At 58.7% G+C, this 23188-nt stretch overlaps 1 protein-coding gene across 1 annotated transcript in view; it reads left to right on the plus strand.

Moving 5' to 3' along the window:
* Positions 1–20686, plus strand: part of CDK18 (cyclin dependent kinase 18) — a 30353-nt gene extending 9667 nt beyond the window's left edge. Inside the window, exons 2-16 of the mRNA XM_068995659.1 lie at positions 5255–5409; positions 11472–11620; positions 11733–11858; positions 13046–13102; positions 13327–13441; positions 13545–13639; positions 13713–13775; positions 14103–14226; positions 14304–14424; positions 15000–15097; positions 15827–15932; positions 16115–16157; positions 16360–16450; positions 16708–16785; positions 17082–20686. Coding sequence (XP_068851760.1) covers positions 5286–5409; positions 11472–11620; positions 11733–11858; positions 13046–13102; positions 13327–13441; positions 13545–13639; positions 13713–13775; positions 14103–14226; positions 14304–14424; positions 15000–15097; positions 15827–15932; positions 16115–16157; positions 16360–16450; positions 16708–16785; positions 17082–17116 — 1425 coding nt within the window. The 5' untranslated portion in view covers positions 5255–5285 and the 3' untranslated portion in view covers positions 17117–20686. The remainder of the gene's footprint in view (positions 1–5254; positions 5410–11471; positions 11621–11732; positions 11859–13045; positions 13103–13326; positions 13442–13544; positions 13640–13712; positions 13776–14102; positions 14227–14303; positions 14425–14999; positions 15098–15826; positions 15933–16114; positions 16158–16359; positions 16451–16707; positions 16786–17081) is intronic.
* The last annotated feature ends 2502 nt before the right edge of the window (positions 20687–23188 follow it).

Below are 23188 nucleotides of genomic sequence, written 5' to 3' on the forward strand. Positions count from 1 at the left end.
AGGGCGTCCCTTCCCCTCCCATCCCTGCACCGAGCACAGGTTGGAATCCCATCCCTGGAAGTGTCCAAGGCCAGCTCGGAGCAACGTGGGATGGTGGAAGGTGTCCCTGTCCATGGAAATGGGATGAGCTTTAAGTTCCCATTCCAACCCAACCCGTTCTGTGATTCCATGATTCTGTAAATGAACTGGCAAGAAGTTTTCCATGGATCCGCATTTCCCAGGCTATCACCGTGTTTTCCTGACTCTCAGAACGTGGCTTTGCCCGTGTCATTGTCTCTTAACAACAAATTCCCAACTGGAATTCTGCAGAGGGATGGGAACGCTGCTGTGCCAGGTGCTGGACACCCCCAGCCCAGGATCTCACATCCCAAAGGAATTCAAACCAGCTGAGAGGGAGGGAGGGAGGGAGGATGAGTTGCCATCATTCCTGATTTATCCCTGTGACATTCCAAGAGAGCCCAAGCCGGAGCGGGAGCCAGCCTCAGGCATTTCCTGGGAGATCGTTTGTCCTCCCAACCCCGAAGGGAGGACAGAGGTGTCCTGGCTGCCACAGCCACGTTCCTGCATTTGCTGTGATCATGGAAGGCAGCAGCACAGGAGGGCAGAAACTGCAGCCTGAGCATGGCCTGACTCCCTGGGGCTCCCAGACCCCCTTCCCAATCTTTCCCAGGATGATGGTCCTGCCGTTTGCTCCAGGGATTGCTGGAGATTAATCGGGATTGATGGCGCTCCCTTCCCTGTGGGATCCTGGCAGGGAAGGGGGGAATGCCAGACCCTGACTGGCAGCACTGAGGGCGGGAGGAGGGAGAGGTGGCCTTGCTCTGTCCCCTCATCCCTCAGCTTTTGGGGAGGGTAATTCCTTGGCTGGGAATTCTTCCTGAGCAGGATCCGGCCCCAGCTCTGCAGGTCCTCGCTGTGGGATTGTTCCACTGGGGCTGTGCTCCACAGCATCCTCCTGGGCAGGGAGGTTGTTACCCCAGGGAGGATTTCTCCCAGCCAGGGGCTGTCCCTCCGACCTTCCATGGGAGAATTCCCAGCTGCCACAGGAGAGTCAGCCTCACCCCCAGTGTGACTTTGAGTCATTTCCCTCCAAGCCCCCAGAGCAGCCCAGAATCACTGGAATCACTCCCCATCCCCTTCTCCGTATTTCTGAGGACCTCAGTGTGGCCCTGCAAAGGAAATCCGGCGTGGGGGAGGAATTTGGGGTCCTGTTCGCACAGGAATGCGCAGCACAGAGGGGCTGGGATCTCTCCCATCTCAGGCAGCTTTTCCCTGCTCCTCCTCCGTGCTGGAGCTCAGGAGAACCTCAGCCAGCCCAGAGGGACCTGCCTGGCTCTGGGGCTGTGCTGGGGAGCTTCTGCTTCCCCTGGCTCTGTGTCCAGGCTGTGCCATGTGAGGAGGGGCACGTATTGCCCGGGCAGCTTGTTTGTTCAGCCCCGTAGCCACACGCAGCGTCGCAGGACTGCCGTGTTTGCTGAGCAAATAAAGGCTCCACGAGGAGCAGAATTCCCCATTTCTCTGGGCCTCGCAGGAGTGAATCGATGCCACCTAATAGGCAGGAGCACAAAGTGCTGAATAGGGCTGTTCAGTTCGCCTTGTAAACACAACCGGTAATCTCTCCGGGGATTAAAATTAAAAAAAAGAAAACGGATTAGAAGAAGCGAACTTTTCCCTCCAAGCCTTCCTCTCTTTCAGCTGGGAAATGGGGGCAGGAGCCTGGTAAAATGGTTAAAAAAAAGGAAAAAACAGAGAATTTATCATTTTTTGAGAGGCAGTAATTAGTGCTGGAAAGCTTTGCTTCCAAACCCTGCTGAAGGAGGGAGGGCACGGTTCCATACTCTGGCGAGGCCTAAAATACCTGGCTCAGGAATTCCAGAGCAGGGAAGCCGTAGAAACGAGGGGAAAGATCCACTCCCAGCCGGAACTCCTGCGGGAGCACTTCACCCAGGAATGGTGAGGCTGATTTCTGGACACAGCCCTGAAGGCAGCGTTTACAGGATCGTTAACTCCGTGTCTGGATCCCGTGAGGAGCTTTCCTGCTGGGATTCAGCTCTGGGGCTCTTTGAAGTGTTTTAGGCGGGTGTTTTACTCTCCAGCCCTGCTCCAGTCAATGCAGATCGCTGGCTTTAATCCTGGCCCTTGGCCGGGTTCCAGGCCGGGTGATTTCATTTTCGCCCGTTGATGCCGAAATTCCTCATTGCCGTGTGAAACTGCTCCTTCCCTTCGTGTCCCGCCGTGCAACGTCGTGTTCCTGCCTGCTGTTAATTATCCAGCTCCCTCTCCATCCCGGCAGCATCCAGGGATTGCTGCTATTCCTGCCAGGCTGCAAAACCCAAGTGATGTCATCGCTTTATTTAACAAGTCTCACTTTCACTCGGAAAGTCAATAAAAGCCAACATTTCCTTTAGGACACAGGGAAAAAAAAAAAACCAACCCAAAAGCAAAACAAGAGGCGGTCGCCGGGAATTCTTCCTTTGAAATCCGTGCCGGGGGAGAGCAGCTGTAAAAGGGGATTTCTTTCTCCCACAAGGAATGCGACTGGAGGGTGGGTGACGCTCCTCGGCCCCCGGGGTGCTCTGGGGCACCCCACAGTACCCGGCCCGACCCTACATTTCCCCTGGAATGCGGGTTGGGGATGCTTTGCTTCCAGGAACGCAGCAGCAAATCCCGGCTTCGGGACACCCGGATCCATATGGGACAGGGCGAATTCCTCTCGGGGAAGGAGAATTCCTGTCGGGGAGGAGCCGAGGGCTGAGGACAAGAACAATCCCGTAAATCCCAGCTGAGCAACGCTTTAATGTGAACTCCCCCCAGCAGATCCCGAGCAGGTTCAAGTCCAGCTGGAAAAATGAGCCCAGGGATGTGAGGACCATGAGCAGGGGGCAGCTCGGGCGTGGCAGGAGAGGCTGCAGCGATCCCGGGGCTATTTTTACCCCACTCCCAGTTCCTCTCCGAGGAGGTTTATATTTAGCAGCCTGGAGCTGCCGGCATTCCTACAGGAAGCAAGAGAGGGGGAAAGGATTTGGAGTTGTGGAGCAGTTTTTTGTCAGTGAGAAGCTGATTCCCTGCTAAGCCATCCTCGGCTTTTTGGGGAGGGGGAGGGAGATGGAGAGACCACTTCCCCTCATTTTCCTCATTCACCTGGGGTGTCTTTCCTGTTCCCTGCATCTGTCCTGATCCAGATTTGGTCCTGATCAAAGGAGGTTATGGATCGGCTCGGTAGGGGATTGTCAGAGCAGGAATCACTCAGCAGAGCACCTTCCCGTGATCCCAATGCTCTCCTTGCTGTCCTGATTATCCCATTCCAGTCCCTGCCATGTTCTTTGGAACCCAGAGCATCCCTCGTGCTGCCTCTTTATGGTGCCCAAGCACGTTCCTGTAGCACTGGGAAAACATTCCCATGTCTGCAGGCTGGAGTGGAGGTGTCTGAAACCCTCCCGCCTCCCTTCCCACCCCCGCAACCCCTCCAGCCCCGATTCCAGGCAGGGCCGAGCCTCCAGCCTCGGGAATTTGCGGCGTTAAAGGCGGGAGCTGAGCGGGGGCGGCTGCTGCGTGGGAGTTCCCGGGATCCAGGTGAATGCCCGGGATTTGCAGGGGATTCACCCACTGCAGGGTGCCGTGCCTCACCGCAGAGCCTGGCAGGCGCCCAAACCGAGTGTTTATATTGCTGACGGATAATCTTTTAAGCTTTCAGATGCGGGCACGCCGGCCCGAGTGTTCCCGTTGTCCTGGCGACGGGATGCGCCGGCTCCCGGATGCGGTGTCTGATCGCATCAGTCTGGAATGCTGCGATCACCCTTCGGGTGGGCTGATAAGCCTGGGAGGGGGCTGGGGGGCTCTGGGGACAGCCAGGGAAGAGCTGGAGCAGGGACACCCAGGAGAAGGGGCCGAGCTGCACCAGGGGTGCGGGAGAGGGCGCGGGATGTGCAGGGAAGAGCCGCTCCCCGTGGGAAGGAACATCCCTGAGTGGTTTTTAGAGCCTGTTTGGTACCAAGGGATGATTCCCTTCTTCGGATGGGGTTGGGAGCAGCTTTGAAGTCCAGGGCTGTTCATGGAAAATCCCCTGGTGGGCAGCTTGGAGTGTCCAGAGGATAGGGGATGCAGGAGGAGCATTCCTACTCTCCTGGGATTGGGAAGAGGAGAGGGATGGACCCAAACCTCCTCAGGCCTGAGTGCGGAAGGGGCAGAGCTGTGGCCGGTTGGGGGTGGGACACTGATGTCCCATCTCTGGAAGTGTCCAAGGTTGGACAGGGCCTGGAGCAAGCTGGGATAGGGGAAGGTGTCCCTGCCCATGGCAGGCGGTGGGATGAGATGATTCCTGAGGTCCCTCCAAGCCAAACCAGTCTGGGATTTGGGCCCTCCATGTCGGTAAGGGAGCACTGGCTGGGTGCTGGGTCCGTGCTGGGCCGCAGGAATTGCAGCGGAGCAACACTTCCAGCCTGATCCCATCCACGCTGAGCCTGGGAAGAGCCGAAGCAGGAAAGGCAAAGCCGTGTCCTCCAGGCTGCTCAGCCCCAGCCCGCTCCGCCCTGTGCCCCTGAGGGGTTTTCCTCCTTTAAGGGTTTTGTTGTTTTAAGCAGATCTATAGCTAAGGCGATTCTGATGCCCCGCAGAAGACACGGGGAGCTTGGGGGTGAGCTGGGAGCTCGGAGTATCTCCTGGGGCTGGGATTTGGGGGATTCCCCCTCTGCCCGTGCTGCCTGCACTCAGCATCTTGCTGCTGGCTCAGGAAGCCTTTGTTGCAGGAGCAAAGCAGAAACCAAACTGCCGGGGGAGAGGTGCTTCCTTTTCCAGTGATAAGTGTGGGATTGAGTCTTTTCCATCACTGTTTAGCCTGTTTCCTGCTTTCCTTCTGTTTCTACCCCTTTCCAGGCACTCCTGCAGTTTCCAAGGATGCCGTAAGGCACAGCCTGTGTTGGTTCTTGTGTTTGATTGTGCACAGCCCTGCCCTGGGCTCAAAAAAAAAATCACCCTCCCTGCACCTCTTGACCAGAGCCAGCTCTTAAAACCACGAGGAGCCCGATTTCTCTGGCAAAGACGTGGCTCCTCTTCTGCTGTGCCCCAGAGAAGGGATGTCCCCAGGGTCCCCTGGAGGGGAAGCTCACGTTGGGACATTGCCAACCCCAAAGAGCAGCAGCTGTGGGGTGGAAATTCGGGTCGGGCTGCTGCCAGCCCCAAAAAGCAGCAGCTGTGGGGCTCAGGGCCCATCCCAGTGTTGTCCGGCTCTCTGAGCCTGCTGTCCCCTTCCCCACAGGGCTCAGCCGTCCCTGGCAGCACGAGGGAAGATGAACAAGATGAAAAACTTCAAGAGGAGGTTCTCGCTCTCGGTGCCGCGCACGGAGACCATCGAGGAGTCGCTGACGGAGTTCACGGAGCAGTTCAACCAGCTCAACAACCAGAGGAACGAAGGTGAGGAGCCCCTGGGTCCCTGCCGTGGGGCTGGGGCTGCTCAGGACCGGCTGGGGTGGGTAAGAGCCTCTCCAGCCCCCCAGCCATTCTCTGGCGGGTGTGGAGAGTTCCTGCCCCTTGCTCTGCGTCGCTTTCCCCATTATCTGCCCGTGGGGATGAATAACACCTCGTCATTAAACCTGAAGAGAGATTTATCCTTGCGTGAGGAAAGCCTGATGGGAGGGAAAGGAATTTGCACAGAATGGGGAGCAGTGACACAGCTGCGGTTAAGGCGGAGAGTGGGAAAGTGTGGGATCTGCTCCTGCCTCCCCAAAAGAGGGGGTGACCCCTCTGGGGGCTCCAGGCCGGTGTTCCCCCAAGCCAAAGGGGCCGCTCTCTGTCCTGGGCAGCACCAGGGGCTCGCTGACCTTTGCTCCTTCCTGCGAGTTGGTTTTCAGCATCCCAGGCAGATTTAGGGTTAAACCCCTGCCTGAGCTGCGCGGGGCGGGCACATCCCCTGTGCGAACAGCAGCCCCCAGAGCAGGCTGGGGCAGGCTCCGGGCAGAGCCGGGGATGCTGGAGGCGCTGGGAGCAGCCCCGCCGAGGCCGCCGTGCTCGGGCAAGCCGGGCAGAGCTCGGGGAGCCGGGCAGAGCCGGGCTCGGCTCATCCCGGCCATGCCGCGGGTGCCTGCTGCCAGCAGTGCCACAGCCCGGCCCCTTCCCGTGCCCTCAGCTCCCGTTCGAGCTCTGTTTGCCCTCGCCCCGCAGCCGCAATCGCTGAAGCTTTGGCTGCGGGCGGGGGCTGAGCCCTGATGTCACCGCCTGGCACCGGCGCTGCCCGGCGGGGAGGGCCCGGCCGTGCCAGCCGAGCTGCTCCGAGGGTGCTGTAACCTCGTTTGGAGCCGCCTTTCCTCCCTCCCGAGGCTCCTCTTCATCTCTGCAGACACCCGAGCAGCATCCCCGGCTGCTCCTGCCCCGCTCCCACACGCCCCGGCGGGCAGCGAGGGCTGTAATTAGACCTGAGCCCTTAATTAGCCGTGCAGGAGCTGTGGGTATAAAATGGGGCAAGGCTGAGGAAGTCCTGAGCGCTGACAGCTGCTCCTGCTGTTGGCCTTGATCAGCTCCGGGATGTGGGATCCCCTCCCGTTATCTCCTCCCTGCAACCCCCAGAGGTGATTTCCCTGCTACTCTGCTTTAATGAGACATCGGTCAGGGGTTTTCCTTTGCCCTTCGGTGGCAAAAAGGGCAAGCAGCGTCTGCCAGCCCCTCCTGGGCTTTTGGGCTTGATCCCGAGGTAGCCAGGAGAGAACAGGAGCAAAGTCTGAGCCTGTGGCTGGGACCGAGGGTGGGTCCATGATTTGGGGTGTGCACCAGCCGGTCTCTTGTAGGGTTTATGGTCAGCTTTGGAGCTGAGTTTGGATCTCTCTGAGGGCTTGCTCCCCTTTTTCCAGGTGGAGGATCAAAGTGCAGAGGGGAAAAGTGACTTTGCTCCAGCTGTGGGGAGCAGAGCTGAGCCTGCAGCCACAGCAGCCGCTCCTGAGCTGCTCCTCCTCCCCACAAAACAGCTCTGCGGCAGGTTTTACCTTCCTTGTCAGCATCTCTGCGGCTGTCCCTGGGCTCTCTGTGTCCCCATGGCTCCAGAGCCCATCCTGTCTCTCCTGGTGACAGCTGATGACAGCTCAGGAGCTGTGATCCTTTCTGCAGAGCCAAGAGCTAATCACAGCAGGGATCAACACCTCGGTTCTCCTTTCCCCACCTCGTGTCGCTCCCCAGGGAATTGCCTGGAGTTCGTGTTTTCCCTCCAGCCTCAGAAATCCCGGGTTGGCAGCATTCCCAGGCTGCAAACCCCACACTCTGCTGGCTCTGGGTGCCCGTACCCATCCTTGGGGAGCAGGAGGAGGCCAGGCCTGCTCAAGAATCACAGAATCAGGGAATGGTTTGGCCTGGAAGGGACCCCAGAGCTCCTCCCATTCCACCCATGCTGTGGGCAGGGACACTTCCACTATCCCGGGGTGCTCAAGAGCTGCTCTGGGTCCTGTAAGGGGACAAACAGGGTTCAAACCTGCCCCATCTGTTGTGTTTGTGGTGAGAAATCCCTGACTCCGTCCTCCCCACCCCGTCATTCTCATGACCTCACCCCAACAGATGCTGATAAAAGGAGGAAAAACAGCCTTTTAATTTATCTTTTTTTCCCAGGCTGGAAAATCAAACAGCTTTCCAGCCTGGACACATCCTGTCACTGGCAATGTCACCTTGGTGGAGCCATTTTTTCAGAGGGATCAGGGCTTTGATAAGAGCTGGGAATATCCAGCGGCAGCTCCAAAGCACCTGCAGCCCGCTCTGCCCTCCCAGGCCAGATAAAATTCAGTGTCTGGGCTGGAAAGGGATAAAACAGAGCCAGCTCTGACCTTGGGAGCACCAGGCCCCAAAGAAACGGTGGTGAGGGGGAGGAAGGAGGATGAAAACCCGAGCCCTGAGCGGCACAGAGCCTGGAGAGGAGAGCTCACACTCAGCAAAGTAATTAAAAGTGCTAAGGCAGGCAGGCAGCGCAGGGTTCTGGCCCCTTTCCTTGGGAGATCAAAGCTTGTTTTGGCACAGGCAGCGTTTAAATATATTTATAAAAAGGGCTGCTGGTGTCTGCGGCCTCCCTTTCGTTCGCTTTGATATCCCAGCGGCCTCGTTCCTGGTGGAGTGTCAGCGCTCCCCAAATCCACGTGAAATGAGTTCCCTCATGGTCTGCACGCCCACAGCTTCACACTGAGCACCCAGCAAGGTCCTCCAAGCCCCAAGGGTGACTCCAGCCCTTTGGGATTGGGAATCTCCTGGTGACAGCAGAGGCTGGGCTGGGCTGCCATGTCCCCCACCCCAGGGCAGCCCAAACCCCCTTCCCCTCACTTCTGTGAAGTTTTACCTGCTGTTCCCATCCCTTTTGGACCAACTGGAGTGTCCAGGTTGTCAATTCACCTCTGATTGTGCCAAAGAGGCTGGCTCGGATCTGCTGGTGCAGAGAGCCAGCGCTGCTGATTTGCAGCTCTCAGGACAGGCTGCACCTTTTACCCAGCTTTGGGTTTGTTTCACCTGTGGGAACCAGCACAAATTCACCCAAAATATCATTTCCAGTGGATTAGTCGGGCTCCAGTGAGTCAGATCTTGAATGGCCTTTAGTTTCCTTGAATATAATTTGCTTGGGAAACGAGGAAGTTAAAAAGATTTGGTCCAGTTGAGTTAATCCACGTTATTTTCATACCTGTGGTTAATTCAGGGGATGTTTCCTGATGGCTGCTGTAAAAACAGATGGAGGGGAAGGGACAGGGAGCAGAGGAGGGGTTTGCCTGTGTGCCCAAAACCTCTGGCACCGTTTCAGCCCCTCTCAAGCCCCGTGGCACGGGCTGAACGCACCCCTCAGGTGCAGGCTGGGCACCCAGGACCCCTCAGCTCTCAGCTCCCTGCTTGCCCGGTGCCCATGGCACAAACCCACGGCCTTTGCCAGGTCACTTGCCTGCCACCTCTCATCCGTCAGCCGAGCAAACCACAGCCAGGTCCCAGCCCTGCTCAGCACCCCGTGAAAATCCAGCCCTCCCTCCCCGTCCTCAGCCATGAGATCATCCCTGGCTGCACCTCCCGGTCCGAGCGGGGATTGTCACTGTGCAGCCCCGGGGACAGAGCTGGGCTCAGCCCGGGGCACCCCCTGGGGAGTTTCCCTCCTGCACTGCTCCCCCTTAGTCTGGGGAAGGTCTGCAGGGAGGGCACCGGGGATTTGGGGGGATTTTGGAGCGTGGCTGCAAAGCTGGGAGAAGGGACAGAGCGGTGTGGTCACCGCGGAGGGGACAGGGTGGTCCGTCCTGCTTGAGCCCACACCGTTTGTCCAGCCCGGCATGTCCAGTGCATCATCCTCGCTCCCAGCACGCCCAGTTTGGTGCTGCCTCCTTCTGAACAGCCCCTGGAATCAGCACCCGTGGATTCCCCAGGGGAATCCTCCTCGCTGGGGGCCAGGTGGCCTGCGCTGAACGCTCTGTGCTGGCTGTGCCACCACAGGACTGGGAGTGCCGGAATGTCCCTGGAGTGCCAGAATGTCCCTGGAGTGCCAGAATGTCCCCGCTGCTAATCACAGAGTGAGGAGCTTTAAGTGCAAACCTCAAATCGGGGACCAGAAGGAGCTCAGTGGTTCATTTTGTCCTGATTTCGTGCTCCTTTCACGGCTTCTTGAGCCCAGTGAGGCTCCACACCTGGGGTCTCAAGGGAGGAGTTGTTTTTCTGAGCTGCTTTGGTGTTCCAGGAGCTCTTGTGCTTCTCTCTGTGTCTGGCTGAGGGCAGCAGGATGGGACAGGAGAGCCTGGAGTGGTTTGTTTTGCAATGAGTGACTTTAATCCCAAACTCCCTCCGAGAAACGCTGCCTTGGTTTGAAAGACAGGTGCCTGCTAAGGAAGGCAGGAGCCTCCCTTGGAATGGAAAATGTAACCCCCTTCCCTCCGAATTATTATCATTTTGAAATTAAGGGGCTTTCAGGCAAAGATATGAGAAATAGGAATAACAGTTCTTTACTAATAGATGTAGATGTAGATGTAGATGTAGATGTAGCTGTAGATGTAGATGTAGATGTAGATGTAGATGTAGATGTAGATGTAGATGTATATCGAGGCAAACTGCAGCGAAACTCAGAGCAGGAGCAAAGGAACAGCAGGGGCAGGGCGGCCGTGGCCCAGCTCCGAGCGGGGCAGGGAAAGGTGGGCTCTGGATCCCGGGGGTGACCCCTGAGGCACCCGAGCAGCTGGTGAAAAATCCCTCTTTTAGTGAAGTAGGGCGTTAAATAGAGTCCCAATGGAACGGGCGCTCCAGCGGGCAGGGCTCCGGTCACGGCAGAAGAAAGGCAGCAGGAGAGGAACCTCCCCACAGCCACCGCAGCCTCTCCCCCCCCGAACACCGAGAGCACAGGAGCCGGGGGCTGCAGCCAAGCCCTTTTCCCAGCCCGAATCCCGCGGCACCTCCGCGAGAAACCCTCAGGGGGAAGCCAGAGCAGCCGCACCCCGCCCCGAGCCGGCCCTGGGCTTTTGTCCTTCTTGCCTCCTAGCAACACGCAGGGGGAGAATTCCTCAAGGGGAAAAGCAACCAAACAAACCAAAACCAAAAGGAGAACTCCCAGCCAAGCGAACGCTCCCATCCCGGCAGGAAGACATCCGGGTTCCCGGGGGTTCGGCGGTTCCCGGGGCACGTGAGGCCCGTGTGTGTCAACTCCTCGAGGAAGGGCTCCTTTCTCTTTCTGTTTGGCTTTCCTGGCCCGGCACCGAGGGATCCAGAGCCAGGAACGGGCACCTCGGTGTTCCTGAAGGGTGGATTTGCCTCCAACACTTGGGAACACAAAGCTGGGAAGGCGAATCCTCATCCCCGAGAAACCCCGTGGTGCCGCCGCAGGGGGCTGCAGGGAAAGGGGGAAAACCCGGACTGGACTTTTCCTGGAGCATGGAATGGATTCGGGGGAAAGTCCATTCCGTACTGCGGGAAAATTCCAGTCCGGGTTTTCCTCCGAGTCCATTCCGTACTGCGGGAAAAATCCAGTCCGGGTTTTCTCCTGAATCCATTCCGTACTCCGGGAAAAATCCAGTCCGGGTTTTCCCCTGAATCCATTCCGTACTCCGGGAAAAATCCAGTCCGGGTTTTCCTCCGAGTCCATTCCGTACTCCGGGAAAAATCCAGTCCGGGTTTTCCCCTAAATCCATTCCGTACTCCGGATAGAATCCAGTCCGGGTTTTCCCCCATTCCGTACTCCAGGGAGAATCCAGTCCGGGTTTTCCCCCATGCCGTACCGCGGGAGAAATCCGGGCTGAATTTTTCCCGGAGCCCTGGGATGGGATTTGGGATCGCTGGGTGGGGAGCAGCTCCCCCCGCCAGAGACCCTCGTGGCAGGGCGTGCTTTGGGAATGCTGTGGGTGCTGAGGCACCAGGAATCTGGAGCAAAAAGCCGAATTCCCCGGGGATACAGAGAAGGACGTAGAGATTCCCGTGTCCCCGGAGCAGCCCTGCCCCCCCACTCCTCGCGGCTTCTGCCGCCGCTCCCGCCGCTCACTGTGCTTCCCTTCTGTCCCCAGACCTGGCCCAGGGGCAGCTGCAGCTGGCGCAGCTGGGCAGGGACCTGGCAGCCGACGGCAGCCCCGTGTCCCCGCCGGAGGGGCAGGGCCGGTCCCCGGTGGCGGCCGTGCGCTACCGCAACCACGGCCAGCGCCGCTTCTCCATGGAGGCAAGTGCTGGGGGCAGGGGGGACCCGGGCACCTCTGGCTGTCGCCTCCCCGCTGGCTGAAGGGCCGGGCTGCGGCTCGGGATGTCACTTGTCCTCTGTCCCCTCCCTGCAGGACGTCAGCAAGCGCCTCTCCCTGCCCATGGACATCCGCCTGCCCCCCGAGTTCCTGCAGAAGCTGCAGATGCAGAGCCCGGAGCTCCCCAAGCCCCTGAGCAGGATGTCCCGGCGGGCCTCCCTCGTAAGTGGCCCCGAGCCGCAGCCGGGCCCGGCCGCAGCCGCGTCGCGCTGTGCCGGCCGCCCCGGGGGCCGCTGAGGTGCCCTCACGTCCCTGCCCAGCCCTGGCCCTTCCTGCACAGCCCCGGCAGCACCGGGAGCAGCTGAGCGAGCTGGGAAAGGGGCTCAGCCCGGAGAAAAGGGGGATCAGGGGGAACTGCTGGCTCTGCACAGGTCCCTGACGGGAGGGGGCAGCCGGGGGGGATTTGGGATCTTGTCCCGGGGAACAGGGACGGGAGGAGAGGGAACGGCCTCAGGCTGGGCCAGGGGAGGCTCAGGGTGGAATTTCCCTGAGGAATTTCCTCTTGGAAAGGGTGGTCAGGTCTTGGCAGGGGCTGCCCAGGGAGGTTTGGAGTGCCCATCCCTGGAGGTGTCACCTGGACGTGGCACTCCGTGCTCAGGGTGGGGATCGGGCACAGCTTGGACTCGGTGATCCCGGAGGGATTTTCCAGCCTCAGTGATCCTGGGATTCTGAGATCTGCACCTGCTGTGCCATTCCCACCTTCCTTCACTCCCCTGAGCACACCTGGCTGCCCTCTCGGCCTGGCTCCTTCCCAGAGGGAGGAGAAGGAAAACCCTCCTGCGATTCAGCCAGAGCCTCTTGCCACTGGAAATGCAAATGTGGATAAATAATGAATCAGCCTTTGCTTCGGCGGTGGCATTTCGGTTTCTTTGCTGCAGAGCAGCAGCAGAAATTGGAGCAAAACCTCTGAGCACAACAGAGCAGGAGCAAAAACCTCCGTGTGCACGCTCCAGGTGTGCTCAGAGCTGCCCAGGTACCACAGCCAGGCCGCAGGAGGCATCTCGGGATCCGAGGTGCCCGCTCAGGAGGAGGGAAGGAGAGCTGGAATTTACCTGCCTGTGCTGTCTGAGGATAAAACAGCCCCTGCCAGGGGGATGTGTCCTTAATATTCACGTCCCCTCGAGAATAAGGAATGGGGCTCTGGGGGTTGTGCAGCACCTCGGGCTCCAGCACCTTCATTCCCCTGCTCAGGACATGGCTTTTCCAGGGATACACAGAGGGTTTGGGCAGAAAATGGAGTAAAAATCCCAAATGTCAGTGCCCAGTGTCCCTGGAAACCCCTCTGGAGGTGAAGCCATCCCGGGATGTGGCCCCCCCTCCCCAGTGATGTTTTCCTGTCTCTCCCACAGTCAGATATCGGCTTTGGGAAGCTGGAAACCTACGTCAAACTGGACAAACTGGGAGAGGTGAGTAGTGTGTGACACCCCTGTAAGGAATTAAGTGAAATTCAAAGGGCAGCTCCAAGTGCAAAGGGCAAAAATCTTCAATATCCAGAAATTTTCGGACCAAGTCTTTCTCGCGGGGTTCAGACCTGGTGCGGTCACTTCAAGTGGTCCCTCCCCCAAATGTTTTGGGGACACCAGTGCTGTGCCACCCTGGGAAATGGCCTGTGTCCCCTGTCCCCTGCCAGGGCACCTACGCCACGGTGTTCAAGGGCCGCAGCAAGCTGACGGAAAACCTGGTGGCGCTGAAGGAAATCCGCCTGGAGCACGAGGAGGGGGCTCCTTGCACGGCCATCCGGGAAGGTGAGGCCGGGAGGGGCCTTCCCCAGGCTCCCAGCAGGATTTGGGATGGCTGTGCCCGTGCTCAGCCCCCGTTCCTGCTGCCCCAACCCCGCTGTCCCCGCAGTGTCGCTGCTGAAGAACCTCAAGCACGCCAACATCGTCACCCTGCACGACATCATCCACACCGAGCGCTCCCTCACCCTCGTCTTCGAGTACCTGGTGGGTCTGGGGGCTTCTCTGGGGGCTGGGGGGGACAAGGGAAGGACAGACTGACGTGTCCTTCCCGCTGCAGGACAACGACCTCAAGCAGTACCTGGAGAACTGCGGGAACCTGATGAGTGTGCACAATGTGAAGGTGAGGGGGGTGCCCGGGACCCCCTGCCCCGTCCCTCATCCTGGGTGGGGGTGTTTTGGGGCTGAGGGAGCCTGGAAATCCCTTCCTCCTTCAGTTGTTGCTCCCTTTGCCCTTTTCCAGCCTGTTCTGAGGCTCCCCCAGCATTTCTCCCTAAAATCACTGCACATGCAGAATGCTCATCCCCTTTTGTGACACCTCCCCACAGCGTTTCCCACCCCAGCACAGCTCCGAGGGGTCTTTCCTGCCTTTGACATCGGGATTCCTCCAGGCAGGTTTATTTTTAGTGCCCACATCCCCGTCCTAAATGCAGCCCCCTCCTCCCCACAGATCTTCATGTTCCAGCTGCTCCGTGGCCTGGCCTATTGCCACGGCAGGAAAATCCTGCACCGAGACCTCAAACCACAGAACCTGCTCATCAACGAGCGAGGGGAGCTCAAGCTGGCTGATTTTGGTAGGTGAAGCCCTCCAGGGATGGTGCAGGATTGAAAAAAGGGGCAACTCCTTGACGTGCGTCCCTTCCGCCCTCAGGATTAGCCAGGGCCAAGTCGGTCCCGACAAAAACCTATTCCAACGAGGTGGTGACGCTCTGGTACCGGCCCCCCGACGTCCTGCTGGGATCCACCGAGTATTCCACGCCCATCGACATGTGGTGAGGCACGGAGCTTCCCGGCAGCTTCCTGGCAGCGTCCCGGGCTCTCCAGGACGGAGTGGGGCATTTCCACCCTCATCCCCACGCTGTTGGGTCCAACAGAGGCTGGGGGGCTCTCCCAGAGCTGTTTTCCCTTTTCCCTGGGGCTGTTTACACCAGAGGTTTGGGGGCTCTCCCAGAGCTGTTTTCCCCGTCCCTTGGGGCTCCCCAAAGCAGTTTTCCATGGGGCTCTAGTTGACATCAGAGGTCTGGGGGCTTTTTTCCCTCTTTTCCCTGTCCCCAGGACTCTCCCAATGCAGTTTTCCATGTCCCCTAGGTCTGTTAGCACCGGAGGGTTTGGGGCTCTCCCAGAGCTGTTTTCCCTGTCCCCAGAGCTCTCCCAGACCTGTTTTCCCCGTCCCCTGGGGCTCAGGGGGTCGGGACCGTGCCATCCCCGTCGGGGTGGATGCTGACCAGCAGGGATCCATCTCCCGGAGCTGATTCCCCTCTCCAGCAGCGGCGAGGGCCCCGCGGGGTTTGTGTCCGTCCGTCCCCCACCCCACCCACCTAATCCCGGGGTGTCCCCTGCGCTTTAGGGGGGTCGGATGCATCCACTACGAGATGGTGACGGGCCGGCCGATGTTCCCCGGCTCCACGGTGAAGGAGGAGCTGCACCTCATCTTCCGCCTGCTGGGTGAGCGCTGCGCTGTGCCCGCGTCCCCGCGCGAGGGCAGTGGCTGCCCGCGGGACAGCCGGGCGGGGCTGCGCTGGGAAGCCGGGATGGGGCTGGGATGGGGCTGGGATGGAGCGATCAGGGGTGGGATGGGCATGGACAGGGGTGGGATGGGGTGGGATGGAGCTGGGATGGGCTGGGATGGAGCGATCAGGGGTGGGATGGGGTGGGATGAGGTTGGTAGGGATGGCGGGGCTGGGGTGGACTGCGGTGAGATGGAGTGAACAGGGGTGGGATGGAGTGGGGTGGGATGAGGTGGGCAGGAATGAACAGGGGTGGAATGGGGTGGGCAGGGATGGGGCTGTGGGCTGGGATGGACAGGGGTGGGGTGAGAAATGGGCAGGGATGGGCTGGCATGGGCAGAGATGGACGGAGGTGGGCTGGCATGGGCAGGGTTTGGCAGGGGTGAACGGAGGTGGGCAGGGGTCATCTAGCATGGACAGGGGTGGGCAGGGGTGAACTGGGGTGGGCAGGGGTCAGCTGGCACGGGCAGAAACTGCCCACAGCCCCCTCCAGGCTGGCACAGGGGTCAGGATGAGAGGCTCCTTGCTGGCTGCCCCCTGGGACGTGCAGGCAGTGCCAGCCCACGGGGACATCTGTGCCCTCTCTCGGGGACAGGGGACCCGCACTCCTGAAGTTTTTCCTTCTGCACTGAGTGCCCACCGAGGTTCCCTCTCTCTCCCCTTGCAGGAACTCCCACAGAGGACACCTGGCCTGGGATAACGTCCAACGAGGAGTTCAAGGCTTACAACTTCACCCAGTACCGAGCGCAGCCGCTGATAAATCACGCCCCAAGGTACCCCTGGAGCAGGGACAGCTCAGGAACGGGGGTTTGATGGGTGTGGAGGGGAGCCTGGGCAGCCCAGTTTCCCCTCGTGGTGCTTGAGGCCGCAGTGCCACTCATCCCTCACTCAGATCATTGCCGTCTCCTCGGTGCAATAATGGTGCAGTTTTGGTTTTATTTCCCTTTTCTCCCAGGCTGGACTCGGAAGGCATCGACCTGCTGACAAATCTGCTCCTGGTGAGTGGGGGAGCAGCCCAGGGGGGTGGAAAAGGGGGTTTGCTGCAGGGAAGGTGCAGCTGGAGCAGGGCAGTGCCACGCACCCGGCTCGTGGCACTGCTGGGATGTGCAGAGGTGCCCAGGTGTGTGATGTAAACGTGCAGAGGTGCCCAGGTGTGTGATTTAAATGTGTATTTATGGCTTTTCCTGGGGCTTTGTGCAGTACAGAGCCAAGGGCCGGATCTCAGCCGAGGCAGCCCTGCAGCACCCCTACTTCAAGAGCCTGGGAGAGCGGGTGCACCTCCTGCCTGACAGTAAGTGCTGCCTGTCCCCGCCCAAAAAGGGGCAAAACAAGGGCTCCTGGTGCCTTCAGGTGCCTCTTTGCTCCCTCAGAGGTGCTCCTGCAGCAGGGTGGGGTGGGAGCATGAGGGCTGTGGGAGCGAGGAATAATAATAATGATAATTAATAAGATTTTGGGTGGGATGAGGTGGGGCAGGAGAGCGAGGGCAGAGCTCCGTGGAGGTGCCACCCTCGGGCAGGACTGACCCCTCTCTCTGCCCCCTCTGCCCAGACGCTTCCATCTTCTCCCTGAAGGAGATCCAGCTCCAGAAGGACCCCGGCCACCGAGGCTCAGCCTTCCAGCAGTCAGGTAGGGCTGGGGAAAAGCCGGGATCTCTCCCAGCCAGTGCCAGGATGGTGCCGGCATTGGGCTGCTCCCAGGAAAAAGCCAAACCTGCTCCCTGTCCCCTCTTCAATCCACAAATCACCCCTGGGCATCCTCGTTGTCACCTGCCAGTCGCCATTTGGGTATCCCGAGGCGCAGCTCCTCCTCCAGGAATGCCACAGGCTCGGAATCTCCTCCCCCGTGGGCACCCTCCGGGCTGAGCCGCTCTGCAGAGCCACCGTCCGACCGCCCTGACCCCTCTCTGTGTCTCCCTTCCCCAGCCCGAGGCAAGAACAGGAGGCAGAGTATATTTTAAACTCGAATCTCGCGTTCCCCTCGTCGCCATGGAGATGGAAGCGCTGAGGAAGGAGACGGCTCCCACCCGACCCTCCGCAGAACTCCCGGCTCCAGCAGGACGAGGCCGACGCTGGCCCCAAACCCCTCCATGGACCTGTGGCCTTGTCCCCCGCTTGTTTTCATGTTGTCCCCACTGCTCCAGGCCCCTGCGCTGCCCCGGGAGGGTTTGGGGGCACAGGGAGGGGACTCCAGGGCTGGGCTGGGGATTTGTGGGGTTTGGCCCAGGCAGGAGTTGCTGAAAATGCACCTTGGCTCAGACAAGCTGCCCTGCACCCCCTGGTTTTTGGGGATACCACGTTAGGACTGCTCGGCATGGCCCAGCCTGGCACTGGGAGCACCTGGAGCACAGCTGGAGCACAGCTGGGGCACAGGAACCAGGGCAGCCCCCCCGCATTTCCCTCACCTCTGCCTGCAGAGCCCCCTTTCCCCTCCCTTCTTTGGTACCTGAATCCAGCTGAGGATGGAGCACCCGGGCTTCCCATTGCTCCCCCCGGCATCTCCCGGTCCCTGTTGCCAAATCCAGCCAGCTGGGATGTCCTGAGCCGAGAGCAAGGCCTGGCCTAACCCCGCTGGGCTGCAGGAACCCGCAGGTGGGGCTGTGCTGGAGCGGGGCCGGGCGAGGATCGGGAATCCGGAGCACCCTCGGGAATCCCATCCAGGATATCCCTGACCTGTCTTGGTGCGGTTTTCCTGCTCGGTGTTCCCATCCCCATGCTCTTGAGAGTGGGAACAAGGCACGGATGGAGCAGCCCCTTCCTCATCTCCATCCCACCACCCCAAGGAGCAGAACGGGGGTCCCAGAGGGGTCTCAGGGCACATCTTCCCCCTCTCCCACCGCTCTGAGCCCCTCCCCGTGCGGCAGAGCCCCAATCCCGGCACCAGAGCGCTGCTCACGCCCACCTCGGTGTGTTTGTGCCCAGAGGGAAGGGGGAGAGGTGCCAAACCTCCCACAGCTCAGCTGTGGGCACCAGAAATAGCTCTGGGGAGCAGCACAGTCCCCCCTCAATCCCCTCCCCGGCCCCTCCCGGACCGGCCCTGCTCGGATCGGTGCTCAGAGCTTTGTGCTCTGCTGGCCCGGGGCTGCCCCAGGGGGGTTTTCCCCTCTCCAAACACTTCGGGAACAAATCCATCCCTGCTGCAGCTCTCCCCCACAGCCTGGGAGCGTGTGAGCAGCGCGAGGAGCCGCTGTGCTGTGCGGTATTCACATCCTGGCCTTGGCTTTCCCGGGTGATTCCGCTCCCTCTGGATGTGGCCGGGACTCTCTGGAGCTGGGACCGGGGCTGGAGCATTGCTCGGGGATCCAGCTCTCCGTGGGGCTGCTCCCCCCTGGAGCAGGGCGTCATTCCTTCAGAAATCCTTGGAAAACGCGCAGTGGGAGGAAAAATGTGGAGAGCCTGGAGCTGCCCGGGACTCCCGGGGTGGCTCCTCCCGGTGCCAGCGCTCGAAGCTCCCCGGGAGCTCCCCCGTGCCACCAGAGCTCTGTCCCAGACGAGCCTCCAGACGTCTGCATTGTTTGAGGTTTGCCCATCCCTGCTCCGTTCCCTTCCCGGTATTTCCAGCACACGCCAGGCTGGATTGTTCCCTAATTGATTCCAGTGGATAGGGAAGAGCAGCAACAGCCCCCAGCGCCCAGTGACGCGTTCGGGGCCGTGTTTTCCTGAGTGGTCCCCATTCTCTGAACTCTCCCACTGCCATAAAGGAATTTCCTTGGGATCAGAGCTGCACTTCCCAGGGCTCCTGGCAGGAATTGGCAGCTCAGCAGGCAGCACAGCTCCTGGACACGGCTCCTTCAAGTGCCTGGGGTGAGGAATTCTGGTGCACCCAGGGGAGCAGAGCCTGGATCAGGCCAGGAACCCTTCCAGGACATCCCTGACCTGTCTTTGTGCAGTTTTCCTGCTCGGTGTTCCCATCCCCGTGCACTGGGAGTGGGAACAAACTTCCAGGGGCACTGGATGCCCGGCTGAGCCATCCCACATTGCTGCTGGGAGGACTGGACACGCTGGGACCACCAGATCCGATATTCCTGCTGAAGGTCAAGGCAAACTGCTGGGGAACAGCCCATGGAGCCAGGGCAGCATTCCCGGCATCAGGAAAAGGCCCTGGTGGCTCCTGTTTATCCTTCCATACCCTTTCCCTTTTCCCTACAAATCCCCCTGAAAGGAGACACCATGATTTCATTATTTATTATCCCCGAGAGCTCCCAACAGCCCCAGTTCCAGATAACCCCTTTTATCCCAAGGATTTCGTGGATATTTGATTCCCATGGTGAGTGTAAATATTTGGTGCCCCGCCGAGCAGGGTTTGGGGTTGGCAGCAGAGCCCTGAGCTCTGATCCCCACAGCCGGGAAGAAGAGGAGCTGCAGGTGGGCAGGGATTAAAGCCTGGAATTAAATCCCTCTTTTCCTCCTCTGGGATAACATTCCAGCCCTTTTAGGCTGCATTTAGCAGGAGAGAAACCTCCTGGATGCCCCACCCATGAAAAACCCCGAGCAGAGCAGTCCCCCACTCCTGTGTCTGCTCCAGCAGCTCATCCCTGGGCCAGGATTCCCCAGGTTTTGGAGCGCCAATTGGAATTTTCATGAAAATGCTGGGAATTTGTGTGGCTTCCCAGCGTTTTCCCCTCATTTTATGGATTCTCCCATCCACCCCATCGAGGAGCAGCCGCCGCTCCTGGCAGACGGGGAGCTGTGGCAAAAGGAAGTTGTCGCTTTGTCTTCCACACATTTTTCTTGGAATTTTTTCCCTTTTTTTTTTTAGCAGAAAACAGGAGTTTTGGCTGTGCCCTCGGGAAAGGCTTCATTCCTGGTATTCTTTTGTCTGCCCAGCCGATGGTTGGGTAAAGGAATAGAAATGAATCCATGTGCAGAGCACTTGGAGGCAGAGCTGTTCTGTTCCATCCCATCCCTCCGTTCCCACATGGATACGCCTCTCCTGGCCCAACCCCTGGCCAGATCCACGTGGAGATCTTAAACAACAAAATTATTTGGATTTTGGAGATTCAGGACCAAATAAATATGCTGCTTTTTTTTTTCTCCCCCTCTCCTTACACACAAGGGGGGAAAAAAAAAGAATTAAAGGGGATTTTCCCAAAGTTTTCCAATGTTTTGTTTGGGTTTTTCCACCTGATCTCCACCTGCTCCAGCTGTGCTGCACATCTGTCCACTCAAGCCATGTAAAATTGGATTTTGGATGTCCCTGTGAGCGATGTCTGGGCACAAACACTAAAAAATCCCCATTTCCTCATTGCCTTCCTCCATCCTCAGCATCCTCCAGCAGGAAAAACCGATGGAAGCGGCCAGGATGGATCCCCAAACTGGGAATGTTCTCTGGGGTGACTCATTGGCAGAAAACCGAGAATAAATGTATTTAACTAGTGCTGTACAAATGGGAGATGCATTTTAAAATAAATGATTTTAAAGACTTATTCCGAAAGAAGTAATGGATTTTTTTTTATATAGAGAAAGTTTTTCTGGAATCAATGGAAAGGTACAAAAGAATTAAAATAATAAAGGATTTTATCCATCTGTCAGTCTCTTGTCTGGATGTTTTATAAGAATATTTCAATTTTTCTCTTTCAGATGTGACCTGGATGGTTTTGTGCTCCTTTTATTGCCAAGGCTGATTTTCCAGTTGGATTGTGAATTCTCCGAAGACTGGACAATAAAATTTATGGAATATGGGGTGGGTTTGTACAGGGTATAATTTTCCCTTGGGTTTTTTTGTTTGGTTGGGGTTTTTTTGTTTGGGTTTTTTTTTTTTTTTTTTTTTTTTTTTTGGTAGGAGGAGGATCTGGGGGTTTTTTTGGAGTCCAAGGAAGGTGGGAAGTGCCAGGAGTGCAGCTCCTGGGAAGGGCGAGTTGTTCCAGGGAACGCAGCTGGGTCATTCCGTGCCCTTCCACCTTCACCCTGCATTCCCACAGCTGCTTTCCCTGCAGCTCCAGGACTCTTTCCCTGCTGGAATTCTGGGCTGTGCTGAACTTCCCAAGGAGCACAGAAGGAGCTTTCCCAGCCCCTGACTCTGCCGGGGGTTGAGACCCCAGACCCGGGAGCGCCTCGTGCGTAATGGGAAAACGTCCCTGGTGTCCCTTGCAGGGATCCCAAGGCCCTAAATAAATATTGGCACAACCCTATCGGGCAAATAAAGGCCGAGGCTGCCAGGCCCAGCCCAGGCTGGCAAAGCAGCCCGAGGACAGAGCAGGGCAAGGGACAGGGGACAGCTGGGCAAGGCTTTTTCCACAGATCCAGCGGCGAGAATCCCCCCGGGATCAGGGATATTCAGCTCGGGAGCTCCCCTGGAATATTCCTGTTGTCCAGCCCATCAGTGCTGGAGAGAATCCGCAGCCCCCAGCGTTCCAGGGAGCTGGGGGGAGCCAGGTTGGGATGGGGGGGGATCTGTGGGGTCTTTGGGACCAGAGCCAGTGGGTGATGCCAGGTCAGGGAAGGGGACAATTCCCTCCCTCCCCTCCCAGGCTGCACCTCCGGCACCGCCCGGCCTGAGTCACAAACCAGTTCCTCCATCTGCCACTCTCATTCCTCCAGCCCAGCAGGTGCCGGATCCGGGGAATGCTGCCCGGCATCCCCTGCTGCCTCCCAGATGTTCCCAGCTGCCCAAATATCCCAAGGAGCCCCTTCGGGATGCTCCAGGGTCTCTCAGTGTGCCTGACACCTGCTGCCCTCAGCGGGATGGTTTGGGTGTCCTGGTGCATTTTTGGGAGGCTCAGCCTGGCTGTCCCATCCCAGCTGCGCTCTCCGGCACAGATTCAGTGCCAGGAAGGAGGAAGCACCCGGATGGCAGCTCCAGGGCAGTGGGTGTGGGAGTTATTTCAGCTGGGCGGGAGGGAACCGTGCAGGGAGCACTTCCTCCTCCCAGACAAGAGTTACGAGCTCAGCCACAACTGGGCCAGCATTTGGGGCTCGTGTTTGACCTGGAAGCGGAGCCAAGCTCCCCAAAGCACCCAGCCTGTTTGGGAACTCCTGACCCCGAAGCACACGGGGTGAACACCGCTCTCTCTCTCGCTCTCTCTGTGTTGCTGAGCATCTTTCGTGCAGCCAAGAATAATTTGGCCCCTCGGATGGGGAGTTCACTCGGTGTTGCAAGAGGCACCAGGATTTGCTCAGGTTCAGTGGTTCAGAGTTATTTTCTTATCAGCTCAAGCTTTGGGTGGTGCTGGGATTTTTGGGCAATCCCATCTCCAAATGCACATGGAGCTCCTGGACCCATCCCATGTGGCTGCTGGGGTAACTCTTGGGGTTTTAGGGATCTCGGCCCCAATTTGCCCTAAAGGGGGACAGGGAAAACTTCACCAATATCGGAGCTCCGAGTCCTTGGCCAAGCTGCCAACCCAAACATTGGGGAAAGCCTTGGAGGAGCTCCAGGAATCTGCTGTCCTGTGGGGCCTCAGGTGGTTCCACCCCAAGGAAAGCCTTAGAAAATTTATTTTTAGAGCTGGATTTCCCCTCTGTGTTGAGCCTGAGGTGATTCCAGCAGCTCAGCAAATCGGGGTTGCAGCTTTGCAGTCACTGCAAGCAGGACCCAGCTCGATAAAAAATTGCTCCTCTGGTTGAAAAGATTAATTTATGTACATAAAAAAATCCTTGCTGCCCCAGGAATGTGCGAGGGCACGGAAAAACTAAAGGAAGGTGTTTCCCAAAGGCCGCTTGGACCCTTTGGAGCCGCCCTGGCGCTCAGCTCTGCCCTCCCTCCATTCATGGTTTCACTCTGCAGCCTGCAGCAAGCGCAGAACTTGGGGGTGTTTTAATTCAGTGCAAGCACAACATTGATTCGAGTTTGGAAAACAGCCTGGAAGTGCCTCCTCGTGGAGCTAATTCGGGGCTTGCATCTCCTCGGAGCCCTGTGGCTCGCATTTTGATGAGCTCCCTCCAGGGAGAGGAGCTGGATTTCTGTGGAACCAGGAGGGATCTGTGTGTTCTTGTGCTGACTAAACCCACCCACGCCTCGGGGCTTATTTGCAAGCAGATCCTGCAAGGTTTGTGTTAGCCCTGATGGAACAGCCCGATATTCCTGGGAGCTG

Source organism: Aphelocoma coerulescens, chromosome 26 (assembly GCF_041296385.1).
Source record: "Aphelocoma coerulescens isolate FSJ_1873_10779 chromosome 26, UR_Acoe_1.0, whole genome shotgun sequence".
NCBI lineage: Eukaryota > Metazoa > Chordata > Aves > Passeriformes > Corvidae > Aphelocoma > Aphelocoma coerulescens.